At 38.6% G+C, this 21,058-nt stretch overlaps 1 protein-coding gene across 1 annotated transcript in view; it reads left to right on the forward strand.

The window, feature by feature from the left end:
* Positions 1–19,200, forward strand: part of LOC126480874 (GTP-binding protein 2) — a 57,845-nt gene extending 38,645 nt beyond the window's left edge. The window contains exons 6-9 of the mRNA XM_050104252.1: positions 9,128–9,310; positions 9,741–9,852; positions 10,028–10,215; positions 16,081–19,200. Of these exons, the coding sequence (XP_049960209.1) occupies positions 9,128–9,310; positions 9,741–9,852; positions 10,028–10,215; positions 16,081–16,344 (747 nt within the window). The 3' untranslated portion in view covers positions 16,345–19,200. The remainder of the gene's footprint in view (positions 1–9,127; positions 9,311–9,740; positions 9,853–10,027; positions 10,216–16,080) is intronic.
* The last annotated feature ends 1,858 nt before the right edge of the window (positions 19,201–21,058 follow it).

The following is a 21,058-nucleotide window of genomic DNA, read 5'->3' on the forward strand; positions in this document are numbered from 1 at the left end:
GATTAGCATTTCAGCACAATTGCGCAAGGAAGGTAGGGGTAAGTTCTCCTACATATTGTATGTTGGGGGGGATTACACTGTAAGTTTCTCGTTCAGAAATCACGTTGTTTGTGAGGAGATATTATGCTCATGCAAAAGGAGAAATGTCTGCCAGCAGCTGTTGGAATTTGACAGTGGTAGCATTGTAGCCTCTCAAGACTATAGTTTATTGCTCTGTAGTCTGGATCCTATGACTGTCATATGAGAATAGATTCGATGGGCTCAGGAGGATGACACTCAATGTTGAGCAGCATCCTAATGGCCCCATGTGAACAGCACTCAAGAGGACAGACATACAACATACAATTCAAACAATAGTTGCTACACATGACATAGCAGAAAAATGCTGAGTCCCAGATTGGCACAACAAAACAACTGTCACAAAATGAGTTTTCAGCCAACAAGGCCTTCGTTGAAAGTAGACAACAGAGCCCCCCCTCCTCCTCCCCCTCCCCCCCACACACACACACACACGCACACAGTCTCTGACAGCTAAAGCCAGACTACGAGTCGTAGCTCTTTTGGTTGTGCCTATCTGTGACTTAGTATGGTATCCTCACTATATAGACATACAATTCAGACGCGCAGGATTTTACAGCCATGTCACGTACCATGATTTACGAAATGGGCTTGTTTGTGGAAAGAGAGCTATCCACACATACAGATTGTTTTTCCCATGACAACAGTGGACATGGATTAACATCACATCATATTTTCAGAAAAATCCTGATTCTGCGTGTAGCATCATGGTTGACATTATCATATCAGCCCAGGACCTGGTGTAAAGGTAAGGGATGCCTTTGGGAACACAACTTGATCACCTCAGGTTTGCATCTCCAGTAATTTGGACAGCAGGCATTACACTTATATGTTAGGACCAGTGGCTGTACTCTATCTTTGAGGTTTTCACGATATTATCTCCAACAGAATATGACAAGACCACATGTTGCCCATGCTGTTCTGATCTAGCACCAAACAGAGGGCATTCAATTGTTGCCCTAGGCAGCACATTCTCCACACATTTAAAACATCTAGTCTCAGTTCCTGACAAGAGAATGGCACACCACCGCTTGCCAGTCATTATGGGTGCTGACCTGTGGCATGGAGTTGAAGCATCATAAATTGACATACTTGTATCTGTCACCCAAGCTCAGTGTCTCAGTGTGACTTTATGACCAGATGGGTTAGAGCCGTTGTTGCTGCCAGAGGTGTCAGTTCTGTGTATTAAATTTCACAACCTATACATCCCCAAATCACCTATATACACTGCCAGGAAAAAAAATGGATTGCTCACAGCCAGAAGGCTCAGTGTGGTGCAAACATGTGAACCAACCAGGGACCCTATTCTATATCATTCATACCAATTGGTACAGTAGGTTAGTCTCGGTAATGATGTCATTTTCGGTTCTTTATCCAAATTTCATAATCACTAAGCTCCTGAAACCTGTTACCAAATGGTCCTCCAGACGATTTTTTCAACAACTGTAGCAAGAGGTTTTGGATTTTGATATGGCCCTGTCGTTCGGTTAGCTGTGGTTTACTTACACCTATAATTTCTTATTTTAAACATATTGAGTGGTTTTAGCTTTGGATATAGTGATTGTGTTACTAGAGAATCACCACAGGATGCGTCCGGTTGGAAAGTGAGTTCTTAACAGACCATTTTCCTTTGTTAAAGATATGGGTACATTAGGTTGTTACATTACATGAGTGTTTGCAGAAATTATTAGTGACTTTGCGTACTCTTTTCTGCAAATGGTTTATTTATTAATTATCAAAACACGTTTAAAACTTTTAAGTAACAATGCAAAGGAATTTTGTGAAGTCTGATTGAGGAAACCTTCAAAAAATTTTATGCATCTACAGCTTATGACTGCATCATTCCACAAGGAAATCAGCCTGCATCTCTCTCGAATGGAATTACATAACATAAAGCATTGACAGCATGCGAGTTGTAAGAACGAAGTTGGTAAGGCGACGATCTTCTGTGGCAAAGGGCCTAGGTTCATACACTGCTGGATGCAAAAATATTTTTTTTTCCTCTTCGTGTTTGCAACACATTCTGAGACTTCCTTAATCATCAAAGTTAAGCATTTTTCTAAAATATTCATTGAAATTTACATGTAAGAGCGCGCTTTCTCAGTAATGAGTTATCTCCGATTTCATGGCTTCCATATGTTTAAGAAATGAAAGATGAAATTACTCTGCGTGAAACAACTGACAACAACTGACAGTGACATTTACACTACTTCTTGCCACAAATAATTCACCTTTTTTTTATTTTTTTTATTTTATTTATTTATTTTTTTTTATTTTTTTTTTGTTTATTTATTTATAAGTATGTAGCGATTTCTGAGAGTGTGATCAGACGGGAATCTAAGAGCATGATGTAAATTACTGCGAATGAAAGTAGCTGCAATCTTCTTTATACTCTAGGTTGTCACAAGTGTTTACCTTTGATCAAATCGTTAACAACGGTAGACAGAGATGAATGGTTCCCGCCACAATATTTTCAGACTATAGCTGCACTTGCCACATGCTCTTGAAAAGGCAATTTTTAAAATTTTGTTTTTATGAACCAAATCGTTGATGTATCATATAGGGCAGTAGGCTACTTCATCATTTGGATCTCTAGGAGCGAGCTACAACCACATACTGTGCATCTTTTTAAAAATTTGGGTCCATGAAGATGTGAACTGTCTGCGCAACTAATTGAAGGCAGTTTATCCCCATACGCGTTTTGCTTCTTTTATCTGTGAAGCATCATCACGAATATAGGAAGGAAAATGCCTATGGCAATGAACAAACCGCCTTCAGTTAGTTACATATACGGAACACACCTCCATGAATTCTGAAGCAAATAAGGAACAACAGAAAAAATGACAAATTTTTTGGTTGTTTCTATGATGTATTTGTGCAATGTGGTACTACACTCCATTCCTAACTCATATTCCAAAATGTAAAATCCAAAACAAGATGTTGATCTGAATGAGAATAAAATGACATAATGTGACATTTACAATAGTTTCCAGAACACAGTCAATATTCTATCATTATCATGCACTCATGGAAGCCCATGGTCAGGGAAATTTGAACAGTATTACGTACTCTAACCGCACTTTTCGGTACTGTGAAGAATGGCATGCCTGTGTCAGCTGCTAACCGCTTCGAGTTTGTGGCGCTGCAGTGCACATGCAATCTGAGGAAGATTGCTTTTCATTGATTGACACAAGCAGACAACAGCATTTTGGTTCACTTTTGAAATACTTACTGAATAATGCTGGGGGTCTGTTTTGAAAACAAGACCTTTCGATGCACTTGCGTACCAAACCAATTGGCAAAATGGCAGAAAGATACAGAATAGGGTCCCAGGCAACCATGCCATGGATATGCTTCCTACAGCCAACTGAGTGAGTTTGAAAGGCATCAAATAGTGGTCTTCCGAGTGGCAGGGTGGTTCTTTCAGAGAATTGCCACACAAGTTGCTGCGTCAGTTGTGCAACAGTGATGATATCAGTGGTCACGTGAACATTCTCACACCCTTAGACAAGGTTCTGGATGACCATGCAGCACAGGCACTAGCCAGGATTGTGGAATTGTTAGGGCAGCAGTGGCAGTTCGTACAGCTACCACAACACAGACAAGAAGGCTTGTGAGTCCAGACGTGTCAACATGAAATGTTGCAAACTAATTATTAGCAGTGGGACTATGGGCATGCACACCTGTAACCCTTCTTTCATCCACACCACATCATCAGTATGCACCACTCGACTGGTAGCGTCAGGGAATCACGTGTAAGATGGAATGGTGTGCAGTGGTCTGCAGTAGTGAAAGCAGATTCTACTTACTTGCAAGTGATAGTCATTTGCGCATATGACACAGAACTGGTGAGCACTGTCTCATAGAGTGCATATGTCCAAGACACACTGGCCCCACCGCAGGGTGCGATAAGCTACAACTCTTGTTCACCTTTGGTGTTTCTGGAGGGGCCGCTAAAGAGTGCTCGGTATGTGCAGAATGTTATTAGAACCATTCTTTTGTCATGCTTGCCACAGGAAGGTGATGTGTTGTTCCAACTGGACACTGCTAACCCACACACTGCCTGTGAAACTCATTGTGCTCTGTAAAATGTGCAGCAGCTTCTCGGATCAGCACAATCTCCACACTCGTCTCCAGTCTAGCATGGTAGGATATGATGGGAGGAGAAGTGGTTCATGCGACTCGTCAACCAACAACTCTTGCAGAACTACATGAACAGGTCAATCAGGTATGTAATAACATATCCCAGGGCAGTATTCACCATCTGTACAATTGGCTGGAAGCCAGTCAGCACCTGCATTGCCACCTGTGGAGGCTACACCATGTACTAATGTGGGTGTCAAAGCATAGGACGACACTGGGTACCTCTGAACCACTGGTGCCATTGGTCTGTAAATGTAATCATTTCATCTACTCAACATGTAGGGAATGTTCGAAACGCGTCATGAAAGGCATCTTTTGTGTGAAGTGTAACTACTGGTTTCATGAAAAATGCGCGAAAGTGAATTTAAAACTCATAAAAGACGAGTTTCCATGGTCGTGTCCACATTGTTTGCGTACGGAGACGGCCGAACTCGTAAGTACCGTGAACTCAAAAGAAGAAATTATTAAATTGCTTCAAAGTGACATTGAAGCGCTGAAGGTGGAAATTTTAGCATTGAAACAAGAAAATTCTGAACTGGTTATTGAAAGAAAATCCTGCGTGTGTAGAAATCAACCCATTACTGAACAAAGTGGCAAACATCCGCATTTGTGTAATACGGCAAATAATACAACAGAGAACTCTGTCAGTGAAACAAGTGATAAGTATAAATGGAAAACAGTTTCCTATAATAAGAAGGGCAAACGTAAAAGTGCAACGAACAAAGAAGACGACAAAAACGATTTTCTGTTAATAGGTGATTCTATATTAAAAAATGTTATTGTGCCGGACTGCAAGGTCGATGTTCGACCTGGAATCCGGTCGCATCAGCTCAACAAACACTTTAAGAATGTATTGTCCATGAAAAGAAACACGGGCGAAACTGGTAACAAAACTTTAAGTACCGACGATTACAGAGGTGTCTTAATCCACGTGGGCACAAACTCCATCCGCAGTAACAGTGAGGAAGAAATCGTGAATGAAACGCGGAATCTGATTAGATCGGCGAAAACTGTATACCCAACAGCCAGGCTGGTAATTAGTGGAATCATTCATCGAAGATCGGTAAGTGATACTTACATCAACAGGATAAATACCGGCATTAGGGAACAGTGCAACAGACTCGGTGCAGTATTCATTGACCCAAACAAATTCTTAAACTGCAAGTGTCTGGGAAAAGACGGCCTGCACTTGAATAGATTAGGCTCTGTGAACCTTAGTAAAATGTTCATAGACGTGTGTAAAGTCCTAAGAAGCAAGGGAAACTAATTCATTGTGATAGGGGTGACAAAGAAAAAATTCAAACTGAAAATAAAAAGTTTAGGTACCAAACAAAGGATGCACGCGAAATAACTAAAAGAAAAAATGATCTATTGATGCACTTGAATATAAATGGCTTAGGGGCAGAACTACCAAATCGTAAATTCTCAAAAATCGACAAACTAAAAATTCTGCTTTCAGAATCCGTAAATATTAAAATAATCTGCCTAAATGAACACTGGTTAACAGAAGGTAGTATAAAAGTACTAAATAGTATTAATAATTTTAAGGTAGCTGCTAGCTTTTGTAGAATAAGCAAATCTCGTGGAGGCTCCTGCATTCTTGTCAATTCTTCCATAAGTTATACAGTAAGAGATAGTTTTAATTATTTAAATGAAGAGAGCGTGTTTGAAAGTTGCTCTGTAGAGCTGAGTGATCTGAATACATTGGTTATAGCAATCTACAGAATTCCTGGATGTGCGGTAACAAAAGTGTTTTTAACCAAATTCGAATGCCTCCTGGAAAAACTCCAGAAAGAAAGTAAGAAAAAAGTTGTTATAGCAGCAGACTTCAACTTAAATGTCTTAGTTGAAAGCAATGATTCCACAAAATTTCATGACTTAATTCAGAAATCTGGTTTCAAGCTAAATTTTTCTGAAGGCACTAGGGAAAACAGCAGATCAGTGACCTGCATTGATAATATTATTACTAACTACATATTTGACAGTGGAAATAAGCACAAATACTGCTTAGACTTGGGTATTTCAGATCACTCAGCTCTGTTTATTGAGCTCCCAAAAGCAAATAACCTAAAGTCTCCAGAAGTGTGTATAAAAAGGGATCTCAGTAAAAGTAAAATGGATTTATTCCGCAGTAAATTAAGTATAATAAGCTGGCCTGTAGACTACAATAGTTCAAGCTCGATTAACTATGACAAATTCTTAAATTGTTTCTTAGAGGTATTTAATGAATCATTTCCTCGTAGATATAAGCAAAAGAAGGTTAATGGTAAACTCAAATGGATTACAACAGGAATAAAGATCTCTAGTGCCAGAAAGAGAGAGCTCCACAATGAGTTAAAATCAAACAGAAATCCAGATTTTGTCATTTATGTCAAACAGTATAAAGCTGTATTTAGGAAAGTTGTAGCGGCAGCTAAAAAAATGGCAAATAATAAATTCATACGAGAACACAGAAATAAGACAAAAGCAGTGTGGTCAGTTGTTCAGTCTGAACTAGGAGCCAAAGTAAAAATTCATGAGATTTTGAAAATTAGACATGAAAATGAAATTATAGTAAACCCTGTTCAGATGTCAAGTTGTTTCAATGAATTCTTCCTAAACGTAGTAAGATCGGATGTGGATATGACATTCTATCAGGGCATCACAAATTTGGAAAACAGCCAGAACACATATTTTAAACAATTTGAAAAAATAACCCAAAGGGATGTGGAAAAGGAAATATTGTCTCTAAAAAACAAAACCTCACATGGGTGGGATGAAATAACAACATCTGTAATCAAGTATGTGTATGATATTATTTCCCAACCACTGTCAACTATTATAAATCAATCTTATGAACAGGGATGCTTTCCAGAGGTATTGAAATATGGTGAGATCAAACCTCTATTCAAGAAAGGATCGACAGAAGATATGGGGAATTACCGCCCTATCTCTCTCTTGCCGGTCTTCTCTAAAATGTTTGAAAAGATTGCAGCAAAACAAATTAATAACTTTCTTACTGTAAATGATATAATTTTTAAAAACCAGTTCGGATTCCAACAGGGTAAAAGCACTGCGAATGCTATTAATGAGTTTATCCAAAAAATATGCTCCACGTTAGATAAAGGTAGAAAGGTCACAGGTATATTCTGTGATCTGACTAAAGCTTTTGATTCAGTGAACCATGCATTACTCCTCCACAAATTACAGATGTATGGAATCAGAGACACTGCTTTAAAATGGTTTAGCTCTTACCTGTCAGGTAGGAAACAAAGAGTAATTTTAACTTCAAATGGAACCAATTATTCATCAGACTGGAAAACAGTTCCCCAAGGAGTCCCACAAGGTTCGATATTGGGTCCCTATCTGTTTCTTTTTTACGTAAATGACCTACCACTTGCTATTGATGTTCATTCAGTCTTATTTGCTGATGATACATCAGTTCTAATTGAAAATGAGGTATCTGAAAATATTCCAGAAAAAGCCAAAAATACTTTAGAAAAACTTGAATCTTGGTTCTATCAAAATGGACTAAAACTAAATGTAACTAAAACCAAAATGATGCAATTTGAAGCTAAATCAGTAGAAAGGAGTGAAATAAAGATAACTTGCAATGATCAGGATATCACAGAAGCAAACCACGTGAAGTTCTTAGGCCTAAATCTTGACAAAAATTTAAATTGGAAGGTACACATAGATTACTTAGCAAATCAACTGAACAACTTAGCATTTGCAATGTGTATTTTGTCAGGTGTCACAAACATAGATACCAGAAAGATAGTTTATCACTGCTACTTTGAGTCAGTTATTCGTTATGGCATAATCTTCTGGGGAAATTCAGCAAATGTCACTAGGCTCCTAGTATTACAAAAGAAAGTAATTAGAAACATGTGTGTTGCAAAAAAACGGGAATCCTGTCGACCACTGTTAAAAAATTTAAAAGTACTATCTATCCCCTCACTTTACATATATGAGATGGTGGTGTTCCTATATAGAAATCAACATACACTAGACAATTTCCGTTTTGACCACAACTACAGCACTCGCCACAGAGATAACTTCAAACTTCCAACACATCGTTTAAAACTTTATGCCCAAACGCCAGAGTATATGGGGTTAAAAATTTTCAATAAAATAAAAGGCAGTAATATATTTAAAATGGAGATTGGTTCACTGAAAAGATTGCTCTTTACTCTCCTGGTGGAAAAGTGTTATTATTCTGTCGATGAATTCATTGAGGACAGCTTCACAATCTGAACACAGGGATTGCAATACATTTATTATTTTATGTACATGTGTAGCTGTAACTTAGAAATGTAAAATATAATGTAAACTTTTGTAGTTCTCTTAAAAAAGTGAAAAAAGTTTCTTTTGTAAACCTTGACATGTCTCCTGTACATCAAATCAAATGATTTGAAAATTGTATGTAATGAGATGAATAAACCACATAACATAACATAACATAACATGCACTGTTGTAACAATAAATTTTTAGTGAATTGGAACCTCTTAACAGGATGTACTAATTCTCCCCCCTCCTGGCAGTGTATTAGCACTGTGTAAAATTTTGTTTTTTCTATTCTTTCATGTGTTGCTGTTTTAGTGGCTATCAGCATAAATAATGGAATGATGATACCCTACTTCTAACATAAGGGAATCACTGTTCTTTTATTATGTCAGCATAACAGTTTATTTGAGTAATTTTTCACTGTAAGAATAAAGAAAATAGTAATTTTGTAACATAGGAAGAGTTTATACATTAGTTTGTGAAGTCATGTATTGCTGCTGTTTCCATTAAGTGGGTACAGCTACATTTTACTGTACAGAAAATACAAATTTCTTGAATTGGTTAGTTTCCTCAGTGTCTGTTTAATTGCACTGTTTAATTTTGTAGTCACAAAGCATAATTTATATCAATTTTTTACAGGCTCCTATTCTCATACAAAATGAAGATGATGTGATTACTGCAAGCTCTAACCAGCTGGAGGGAAATATTGTACCAATTTTCTGTGTATCAAGTGTCACAGGTGAAGGCCTTGAACTGCTTACAAAATTTCTGCATGTCATTCCACCAGGCATTAGTCTTAAGGAGAAGGAACGTCTAGAACAGGCAAGTGAATAGTTCACTTCAACAATTAAAATATCCCTTTTCATTTAATAGATGTGTTAATTGCCCTTCAAAAGCTCTCCCCTTGTATAGATGATTTCAGGTTTTTAATTATACTTTGCCACAATTTTCGAGTAAATCTTTTGGAAACCTACATCAAACTTGTCAGTTTCTAAAGTACAGGTTTTCTACTGCCACTGCAATCTCAAGCTCGTTGATGTGTGTGAAATGCAGCTGGTACATATTTGAAAGATGTATATTTTACTTGTATGCAGAAATGAAGAGAATTGTTCAAACTGTGAAGAAATTTAGTTGTTGTTATATTGTCAGATTTTCTTTTAGAATGCACAGTTTAAATGGTAATTTTGATAATATTGAAGAACTGTCATGCAACTTATTTACTAGTGAAGCTATGTATTTTGTCTTATTTCAGGAATTGTGTGAATTTCAAATAGATGAAACGTTTAGAGTACCAGAAGTGGGCACAGTTGTGGGTGGCCTCCTTACAAAGGGTGTTGTTACCGAAGGAACAAGATTAATTATAGGTACGTGGTGCTGGGTCATTTCTGTATTCGTCTTCAACTGTAAAATGTAGAAACCAAGAAAATATCTGTGGTCATAGGTGCATTCTGTTATTGTTTTCAGCTTACCAGAAAGGTGATACATAATAACATCGTGATACTATATTTTTTGATACATAAATGTGTGTTGTGTGTACAGGTCCCTTTGATGATGGCGAGTTCTTGCCAGTAATTGTACAGTCGATTCACCGCAACAAGGCCCCATGTCGGGTAGTTCGAGCAAGCCAGAGTGCCTCTCTTGGTCTGAGTCGAGAGGTCAGTGGGCTCAGGAGCGGCATGGTACTCCTAAGTCCAGATTCAGATGCATCTGGATGCTATTTCTTTCAGGTATACCAAAAGGAGTTGTGTCATATAAATGTTTTTTATTTATTTATTTTTCATTTTCGTATAATTTAAAATTGCATCATGTCATTATGATCATAAAAGTGCAGCTTTTAGCTGCATATTTTAACAGGAAGGCTGATAATTGCAGTTTGAAGTAGATCTATTTTAGAATAACTTTGGGGCATTTCATAACTTACATAAATTGAATGAATCAATAGTGAATAGCATAAAATATGTTATGAAATGAAGTGAGTTGAATTGTCCTGAATTAGACTGAGGGACAGAGGAAGCAACTCCCTATCAACACACACACACACACACACACACACACACACACACACACACACACACACACACACACAAAGAAGATGTGACTTACCAAACGAAAGTGCTGGCATGTCGATAGACACACAAACAAACACAAACATACACACTAAATTCAAGCTTTCGCAACCAATGGTTGCTTCATCAGGAAAGAGGGAAGGAGAGGGAAAGACGAAAGGATGTGAGTTTTAAGGGAGAGGGTAAGGAGTCATTCCAATCCCGGGAGCGGAAAGACTTACCTTAGGGGGAAAAAATGGGTGGTATACACTCGCATACACACACGTATCCATCCGCACATATGCAGACACAAGCAGACATTTGTAAAGGCAAAGAGTTTGGGCAGAGATGTCAGTCGAGGCGGAAGTACAGAGGCAAAGATGTTGTTGAATGACAGGTGAGGTATGAGCGGCGGCAACTTGAAATTAGCGGAGGTTGAGGCCTGGTAGGTAATGAGAAGAGAGGATATACTGAAGGGCAAGTTCCCATCTCCGGAGTTCTGACAGGTTGGTGTTAGTCGGAAGTATCCAGATAACCTGTACGGTGTAACACTGTGCCAAGATGTGCTGGCTGTGCACCAAGGCATATTTAGCTACAGGGTGATCCTCATTACCAACAAACACTGTCTGCCTGTGTCCATTCATGCGAATGGACAGTTTGTTGCTGGTCATTCCCACATAGAAAGCTTCACAGTGTAGGCAGGTCAGTTGGTAAATCACGTGGGTGCTTTCACACTTGGCTCTGCCTTTGATCGTGTACACCTTCCGGGTTACAGGACTGGAGTAGGTGGTGGTGGGAGGGTGCATGGGACAGGTTTTACACCAGGGGCGGTTACAAGTGTAGGAGCCAGAGGGTAGGGAAGGTGGTTTGGGGATTTCATAGGGATGAACTAAGAGGTTACGAAGGTTAGGTGGATGGCGGAAAGAGACTCTTGGTGGAGTGGGGAGGATTTCGTGAAGGATGGATCTCATTTCAGGGTAGGATTTGAGGAAGTCGTATCCCTGCTGGAGAGCCACATTCAGAATCTGATCCAGTCCCGGAAAGTATCCTGTCACAAGTGGGGCACTTTTATGGTTCTTCTGTGGGAGGTTCTGGGTTTGAGGGGATGAGGAAGTGGCTCTGGTTATTTGCTTCTGTACCAGGTCGGGAGGGTAGTTACGGGATGCGAAAGCTGTTTTCAGGTTGTTGGTGTAATGGTTCAGGGCTTCCGGACTGGAGCAGATTCGTTTGCCACGAAGACCTAGGCTGTAGGGAAGGAACTGTTTGATGTGGAATGGGTGGCAGCTGTCATAATGGAGGTACTGCTGTTTGTTGGTGGGTTTGATGTGGACGGATGTGTGAAGCTGGCCATTGGACAGGTGGAGGTCAACCTCAAGGAAAGTGGCGTGGGATTTGGAGTAGGACCAGGTGAATCTGATGGAACCAAAGGAGTTGAAGTTGGAGAGGAAATTCTGGAGTTGTTCTTCACTGTGGGTCCAGATCATGAAGATGTCATCAATAAGTCTGTACCAAACTTTGGTTTGGCAGGCTTGGGTAACCAAGAAGGCTTCCTCTAGGCGACCCATAAATAGGTTGGCGTACGAGGGGGGCCATCCTGGTACCCATGGCTGTTCCCTTTAGTTGTTGGTATGTCTGGCCTTCGAAAGTGAAGAAGTTGTGGGTCAGGATGAAGCTGGCTAAGGTAATGAGGAAAGAGGTTCATCCTTAGCCAGAGGTTCATCCTTAGCCAGCTTCATCCTGACCCACAACTTCTTCACTTTCGAAGGCCAGACATACCAACAACTAAAGGGAACAGCCATGGGTACCAGGATGGCCCCCTCGTACGCCAACCTATTTATGGGTCGCCTAGAGGAAGCCTTCTTGGTTACCCAAGCCTGCCAACCGAAAATTTGGTACAGATTTATTGATGACATCTTCATGATCTGGACCCACAGTGAAGAAGAACTCCAGAATTTCCTCTCCAACCTCAACTCCTTTGGTTCCATCAGATTCACCTGGTCCTACTCCAAATCCCATGCCACTTTCCTTGACGTTGACCTCCATCTGTCTAATGGTCAGCTTCACACATCCGTCCACATCAAACCCACCAACAAACAACAGTACCTCCATTATGACAGCTGCCACCCATTCCACATCAAACGGTCCCTTCCCTACAGCCTAGGTCTTCGTGGCAAACGAATCTGCTCCAGTCCGGAAGCCCTGAACCATTACACCAACAACCTGAAAACAGCTTTTGCATCCCGTAACTACCCTCCCGACCTGGTACAGAAGCAAATAACCAGAGCCACTTCCTCATCCCCTCAAACCCAGAACCTCCCACAGAAGAACTCCACTTGTGACAGGATACTTTCCGGGACTGGATCAGACTCTGAATGTGGCTCTCCAGCAGGGATACGACTTCATTAAATCCTACCCTGAAATGAGATCCATCCTTCACGAAATTCTCCCCACTCCACCAAGAGTGTCTTTCCGCCATCCACCTAACCTTCGTAACCTCTTAGTTCATCCCTATGAAATCCCCAAACCACCTTCCCTACCCTCTGGCTCCTACCCTTGTAACCACCCCCGGTGTAAAACCTGTCCCATGCACCCTCCCACCACCACCTACTCCAGTCCTGTAACCCGGAAGGTGTACACGATCAAAGGCAGGGCCACGTGTGAAAGCACCCACGTGATTTACCAACTGACCTGCCTACACTGTGAAGCTTTCTATGTGGGAATGACCAGCAACAAACTGTCCATTCGCATGAATGGACACAGGCAGACAGTGTTTGTTGGTAATGAGGATCACCCTGTGGCTAAACATGCCTTGGTGCACGGCCAGCACATCTTGGCACAGTGTTACACCGTCCGGGTTATCTGGATACTTCCCACTAACACCAACCTGTCAGAACTCCGGAGATGGGAACTTGCCCTTCAGTATATCCTCTCTTCTCGTTACCCGCCAGGCCTCAACCTCCGCTAATTTCAAGTTGCCACCGCTCATACCTCACCTGTCATTCAACAACATCTTTGCCTATGTACTTCCGCCTCGACTGACATCTCTGCCCAAACTCTTTGCCTTTACAAATGTCTGCTTGTGTCTGTGTATGTGCGGATGGATATGTGTGTGTATGCGAGTGTATACCACCCCTTTTTTCCCCCCTGAGGTAAGTCTTTCCGCTCCCGGGATTGGAATGACTCCTTACCCTCTCCCTTAAAATCCACATCCTTTCGTCTTTCCCTCTCCTTCCCTCTTTCCTGATGTAAAAACTTTTACTGATTGGCTGTTGATTAGCAACTAACAGCTGCAGTTTGTGAGGGAACAAATAATGCACAATTTAACAGATTTTCACTTTCCATATAGGATATCCCTGCCAGTTTCCATTGTGTAGACTATGTTGTACTGATACATCCAGTGTAGTGTAATCCATATTATCTTTATTAGAGGTAAAAGCTGTGGGTATATCATCCAACAATCAGTGTAACAAGAAGTATTATATCACAGCATTATGATCATCTGAGAAATATGTCACATACCTGAATTGGTGTATGTTGGTTGTTGCATTATTGGCAATCAATCACAATAATGGCTGCAGGCTGTACATAACAGAAACAGGTCCCTGTATCAGTCACATATGTGACTGTAGTTAATCATGTTGTAAAATGTTAGCTAACACTCAGTATGTTGGGACAGTGAAGCTCTGGGCCTTATGGGTAGGTAATCATCTTTAGATGGAGACTATGATGCACATCTGCATGAGATCAAGGTAAATTGAAAATAGCCACTCACAAATAAGGAGTTACAACTATAAAAATTTATGCATTAAGAATGTGAATATGAATTCCGGCAAAGTTGTAGTTATGTGATGGTGTGAGCAAAAGGATAAAATTATTTTAGTTGTGTTGTATTTGGAAAATCTGCCACACAAGTATATGCTCCCATAATTTTTTTTATCTTTTCATGCAGCCTCATTGTATCAAAACACAGCAATAATACACTATGAACTGTTATGCGACAATGACTGTTCATTACATATTTATATTTTGTATTTTATTTTATGGTTTGATTAGTGGGATAAAAAGAGACTAAATATATTTGCCATGTTCCAGAGAGCAATTAGTGACACTTTTATCTTGATCAGTAATGAAGGAACTCTGCAGACATAGTTCCTTAGACTGTTATACCAATAGTATCTAACTTCAAGCTTTCGCAACCCAAGGTTGCTTCATCAGGAAAGAGGGAAGGAGAGGGAAAGATGAAAGGATGTGGGTTTTAAGGGAGAGGATAAGGAGTCATTCCAATCCCTGGAGTGGAAAGATTCTGTCCTTTTTTCCCCCTAAGGTAAGTCTTAGTAGGTACTAACTAGCAGTTGCCAACCTTGTTTGGCTGGGGTCAGTATTTCCCAGTTTTTCTGTTAACAAAGCAGAGATAAAATGTGATGTGGGACCTTAACAACAGAAATAGTACAGGTCATCAAGATCACAAAATTGCTGATAGTTGGCATTTGCAGGAAATTGCAGTTTACCATGAAATTTCTGGAGACCTGCCACATGTGGGTAACTTTCAGCTGCAATATTTCAGTGCAGACTCCTCAGGCTGTTGTTCTCCACAACTGTTCAACTTCTACTCTTGTAGATACTAACCTTTGTCCTTTGAATTCAGCCACTTGCCAAGTGTGTATGTGTTTTCTAATAATTATTATTATTTTGAAAACTTATTTTTTTATATTCACACACACACACACACACACACACACACACACACTACCTTATATAGTTAATTCATACCACTGTCTAACAAGTATTCCCCATTTGCTTCCCTCCACATTAAATCATTCTGTGAAATATTGTTAGATTTAGGTTAGATTTGGCATTCCCTTATTTGTTCAGAAATTAGTTATTTCAGTCCTTATAATACTGTTCACACCTACTGCAATCTTAACTTGTTCATATGCTGTAATGACATTTATATGATAACAGTATTGAAAAATGGTTTTCCCATACCATGCAAAGAAAGATTTTAATATAATAGAAAGAAACATTCCACGTGGGAAAAATATATTAAAAAACAAAGATGCTGTGACTTACCAAACGAGAAAGCACTGGTAGATAGACACATAAAAAACACACAAACATACACACAAATTTCAAGCTTTCGCAACCCAAGGTTGCTTCATCAGGAAAGAGGAAAGGAGAGGGAAAGACGAAAGGATGTGGGTTTTAAGGAAGAGGGTAAGGAGTCATTCCAATCCCGGGAGCGGAAAGATTCTGTCCTTTTTTCCCCCTAAGGTAAGTCTTTCCGCTCCCGGGATTGGAATGACTCCTTATCCTCTCCCTTAAAACCCACATCCTTTCGTCTTTCCCTCTTCTTCTCTCTTTCCTGATGAAGCAATCTTGGGTTGCGAAAGCTTGAAATTTGTGTGTGTGTTTATGTGTTTTTTATTGTGTCTATCTACCAGCACTTTCTCGTTTTGGTAAGTCACACCATCTTTGTTTTTTAATAAAGAAAGATTTTACTTTTATTTTCAAAACTGGAACTTAAAATATATCTTACTTCTGTTTCAGGCAACAGTTTACGTCTTATTTCACACCACAGCAATATACAGAGGCTTCCAGACTACTGTCCACATAGGAAACATTCGCCAGACTGCTGTAATAGTAGGTATAATGGGTGTTGGTGGTATTCATACGAATGACAGAGCGTCTGTATTGTTCAGGTTTGTGAGGCACCCAGAACATGTTAGAGTTGGTATGAGGCTACTTTTTAGAGAAGGTGTTACTAAGGGTATTGGCAAGATAACACAAGTATTTCCAATCCAACAGCAGTGAAACTTTTCTATTGAAATGTTTAATTGAGAATTGCAAAGAAACACCAATTAACAAGTACTGATTCACTTCCCATAGAGTCAAAGAAGTGACAATGAGACAAAAGAAATCTGCACGTCATTTCATTTATATATACACACACACATTTTCAAGTGTGCTTTATTATTATCTTTTCTCATAAATCAGTCTCTCTTAAATAAAACAGTAGTAAAACCCACTGGTAGTATTCTGTCAATATGGCTGTGAGACTGAGCTCTGAAATGTGTGAGATTCCGTGCATTCTAATTATACAGAGCCATAAGTTATTTTTTAATACTCTTTTGAGTTACTTATGAAATATTAAAATGCTTATGAACCTTTCTCATTTCGGCATTGATCTTTAATCAAGAGTACAAAATGTCATTTTATAGATATTGGACCTAATGTATTGTGCCATTTAAAGACATTTTCTTTTTTAGCCTTACTTCTTGTACTGTCTTAGTAATAGCATTGTATTTGTGAGACTGAGTTGCTTTTGTACAAAATGGAGCAATAGGACTTTGTTAAATTTGACGGAGGCATTCTTGAACAATGAAGATGCATATATAGGTCTAATTATGGATGTATCAGTTCTGTGTATGTTTTTGAAAAGGTCATATGTTTTTGTTTATTCTAACTAGTAGTTCAGTATCTCATGACCAGTACTGGCTTTACTCCTTCGTGTTTTAATATTAATAATAATCTTTACAGATGTACATTTAATTGTTAAAAACTTTCTTTGAACACTATTCATCAGTAAAGCCCCTCTGACACATAATATAATAACAAAGTGTTGTGCAAAATAAATCTCTTTTTATTAGAGCACTATAGTCAAGGTTATCAAAACTCATCTTTAATATGACTTTCTGTAACTATGATAGAGACACATAAAAATATTGCAATTAAAGTTGAGAAAATTCCATTGCTTGGGCATTACATAGTTTATTACACTGGAAAGGCTATTAGTTTCACTATAAGTTATTCCAGAAGTATAGATTATATACTACAGAGATATAGTTACTGTTTTACCATTTAATTTTCTTGTGACAAGTTTTAATAGTCACTCAGCCCTTTCACAAGACACATTTTCTTCTGTCTTTGTCCTGATCTGATTTCAGTGTCATTGTGTTGTTTTTGCTTCTGCAGTATTCCAGTCAGTGATATTTACCTATGAAAAATTAAAAATATCCAATATTTCATTGACTGTGAATTTTATGCATTCTCATAATGAAGAGTAAAATGCAGTATGAATGAAGGAAAGTTTGTGCTGTATGTGAAAAATTATCATATTTTGACAATCTGAGTCATCAGAAATATGATTTTGTTTACTTTTAGAAAGCTTAGACTATTTGTTATTTATGTTCATGGTGTAAGTTCATAATAAGGATGTTTACTTTTCTGGGAAAGATATTCCTCTGTATTGTAAAAGTGATGAAATGACTCATTAACAGTTGTGTACTTGTGAAAGTTTCCACTCTAATAGATAACCTCTGATCAATGCTGCCTGTAGTTACCATAGTGAAAGTGCTTTGCAGAAAAGTAATTTTCCTGAAAATGGAATTGCTTTTGAAATGCATACAAAATACCATAATATTAATGTATGTGCAACATAATCTTGATTGTGAATTTCAAACAACAATACCATCAAACAGGAAAGATGTTATCCCAGTAATAGAGTCGTCAAGTTGTTGTCAGCAACACAATGACTGTCAGTAAGTAATTATATTTATCAAATAAGAAATAATAGTGTTGGGGAAGAAAAGTCCTCAAATTCACAGTAGTAACTTATCTTGTAAGCAACGGATGATGGATGGAATGTAAGTACAAACAAATTCATTCTAGCCATTCATATAAAATCTCTCTGATGTTCCTCTACCATGTCCGTATCTTCATAGTAACATGTGTTATACCACCTCTGATTTTGCCACTGAAGATCAGTAGTGGTTTTTTTGTATTGCTGTTTTGTGAATGAAGGCTTCTTTTGTTAAAATAATACAGTCATTTCTTTGATGGTGGTGTTGTTTGAAATAATTAATGAAGCATTTTATAAATGCTGGATATAACAGACTTGAAAATCATAAGAAATATGATTTCATAACACTTTAAATATGTTATAATTGTGTCCAAATTTTTTTGTATAATTTGAGTACTATGAGTTATATTTTATTTCCATTTGCGGCCCCATTTCAAACTGCATAGACAGAAAGTGAAATGTACTGCCAGTGAAGATTTAGCTCTTTGACATCTCTATTCATGAAACTGAGTTGTATATTGTATGTTATAAATTTTACATTGTGTACTTAATGCTTTTATGTTTGGGTTCTTGGACTCCAGCCAAATCTATGTCTCTTTCTTTAATAATGCTGGTAAACTTTATGTATGGTGAAAGTCTTATTATTTTCTATATTTTTGAAATATGTGTATAGGTGCAGTGTAATAAAGATACAGCTCAAGGAATCAACATTTTCTGCAGAACATGTTGTAATAATTGTTTCTAGGTCTTTTGTTTAAAATATGATTTCATATATTTCATTTCACCCCTTGTACCTGTATGGAGAACGTATTATGTATATATTATGTACATTTTTGTTGCATAGTTGTAAGTTAATCATTAATGTGTAAATGTGTTATATTGTGTGCATGTGTAAATATTAGTTTGACTCATTACATGCCATTTTCAATAATTGCTGAAACACACACATCTTTTGTATCATGCTGTGTGCTGTCACAAGAGCAAAGAAAGTACTGTATCTGATTACTTGTCAGTCTGTGTAGTAACTGATGTATCATCATCTTGCTCCAGGCTTTTGATTGCATTATAATAAATTAAGCTAGTAAATACTCTCTTTGTTTCATTCTCAGTACCATGTTGTTCTACTGAGAATGTCATTTACATGTTCACTCAGCAGATTTTACAAGCATTAAATAATAAAATAGTGCTGGTTGGCATTTTCTGTGACCTGTCTAAGGTATTTGACTGTGTGTGTCACTGTACTCTCATAAATAAATTTAAGTTTTATGAGATTGACGGTATAGCCAACCAGTGGATGATGTCATGTCTAACTGAAAGAATGCAGAAATTTGTACTTAGTGATTCAACCAGCATAGTCTGGGTTCATAATTCCGACTGGGTAGAAATCCCCAAGGCTCATTCTTCCATCCACTGTTGTTTGTCATATATGTACGATCTTCCATGTAATACACAACAAGCAGAACTAGTTATTTGTGCAGCTGACACCATTATTGTAATCAGTCCAAGCATACATGCAGGAACACAAGGAATCATAAACAATATTCTTAAAAATATCATTGACTGGTTTTCAGCAAATGGTCTCACCCACAATTTTAAAGAGGCACAATATATTCAATTTTGCACATCTAGGGGTATTACACCAGTGATAAGTGTAGCACATGGTGAGGAGATAATAAAGAGGGTGGAGACTTCAAAATTCTTAGGTGATCTGATTGATGAGAATTTAAATTAGAAAAAGCTCGTTTTGAAACTCCTAAAACAACTTAGTTCACCTGCATTTGCACTTAGAATAATTGCAAATGTTGGAGAGAGACACTTAAGTGAGTTAATGTATTTTGCATGTTTTCATTCAATAATGTCATATGGAATAATGTTCTGGAGTAACTTATCTTGAAGAAAGAAAGTCTTCATTGCACAAAAATGTGCTGCAAGATTAAAATGTGGTGCTCACCCATGATCATCTTGTAGACATTTGTTTAAGGTGTTGGGCAGTCTTATTACTGCTTCACAGTATACTTTTTCCCTCATGAAGTTTGATGTAAATAATCCACTACAATCCAGAAGGAATGACAATGTATGTAATTAAAATACCAGAGGGAAAAATGACATTCAGGGCTCTACTTTAACACTGTCTTTAGCATAGGAAGGGTTGCACAATGCTGCAACAAAAATTTTTGATCACTTAGCCAGTGACACAAAATGTCTGAAAGACAGCTAAGTAAAATTTGGAAACAAACTGAGAAAGTTTCTTCCTGACAACTCCATCTATTCTGTAGAAGAATTTTTATTACTGTAATGTGTAAAAGGTAGTGGGTAGGAATTGCTAATTCACATCAGCAAATCTTTTTCCTTTTTTGGATATAAAAAAAATTGAATAACTTCGAAATGTTCAAAATGTAACCAAATGCACAAATTAATTTGCGACGTGAATGTAAAACGCCTCGGTCCACATGATTATAACCTATCACACAAAATGCTCTCTCTCTCTCTCTCTCTCTCTCTCTCTCTCTCTCCCCCTCCCCCCCCTCCCCCTCCCTCCCCTCTTTCTCTCTCACTGTGATACCACACACACACACACACACACACACAAAAGCACAACTAACACAACAGCCAAATGACAACTGCCGAGGGCAGGCTGTGGTCAACTGAGTGTAATGGGAGAAGCAACCCTGGTGGTGGGGGTAAGAAGGAGGCTGGGGCATGAGGGGGGGGGGGGGGAGACAGTAAAGTGTTGCTTGTTGGAGCATACGAGGACGTGGTGGGGACAGGGTAGGGCAGCCAGGTGCAGTAAAGAGGTTAGACTGGGTGGGGGGGGGGGGGGGGAGCACAAAAAGAGAGAAGTAAAGAGGCAGTGGGTGCACTGTAGAGTAGAAGGCTGTGTAGTGCTCGAGTAGGAGCAAAGAAAGGGATACATGGGTGAAGGACAGTGACTAACAAAGGTTGAGG

This window comes from Schistocerca serialis, chromosome 5 (assembly GCF_023864345.2).
Source record: "Schistocerca serialis cubense isolate TAMUIC-IGC-003099 chromosome 5, iqSchSeri2.2, whole genome shotgun sequence".
Classification (NCBI taxonomy): domain Eukaryota; kingdom Metazoa; phylum Arthropoda; class Insecta; order Orthoptera; family Acrididae; genus Schistocerca; species Schistocerca serialis.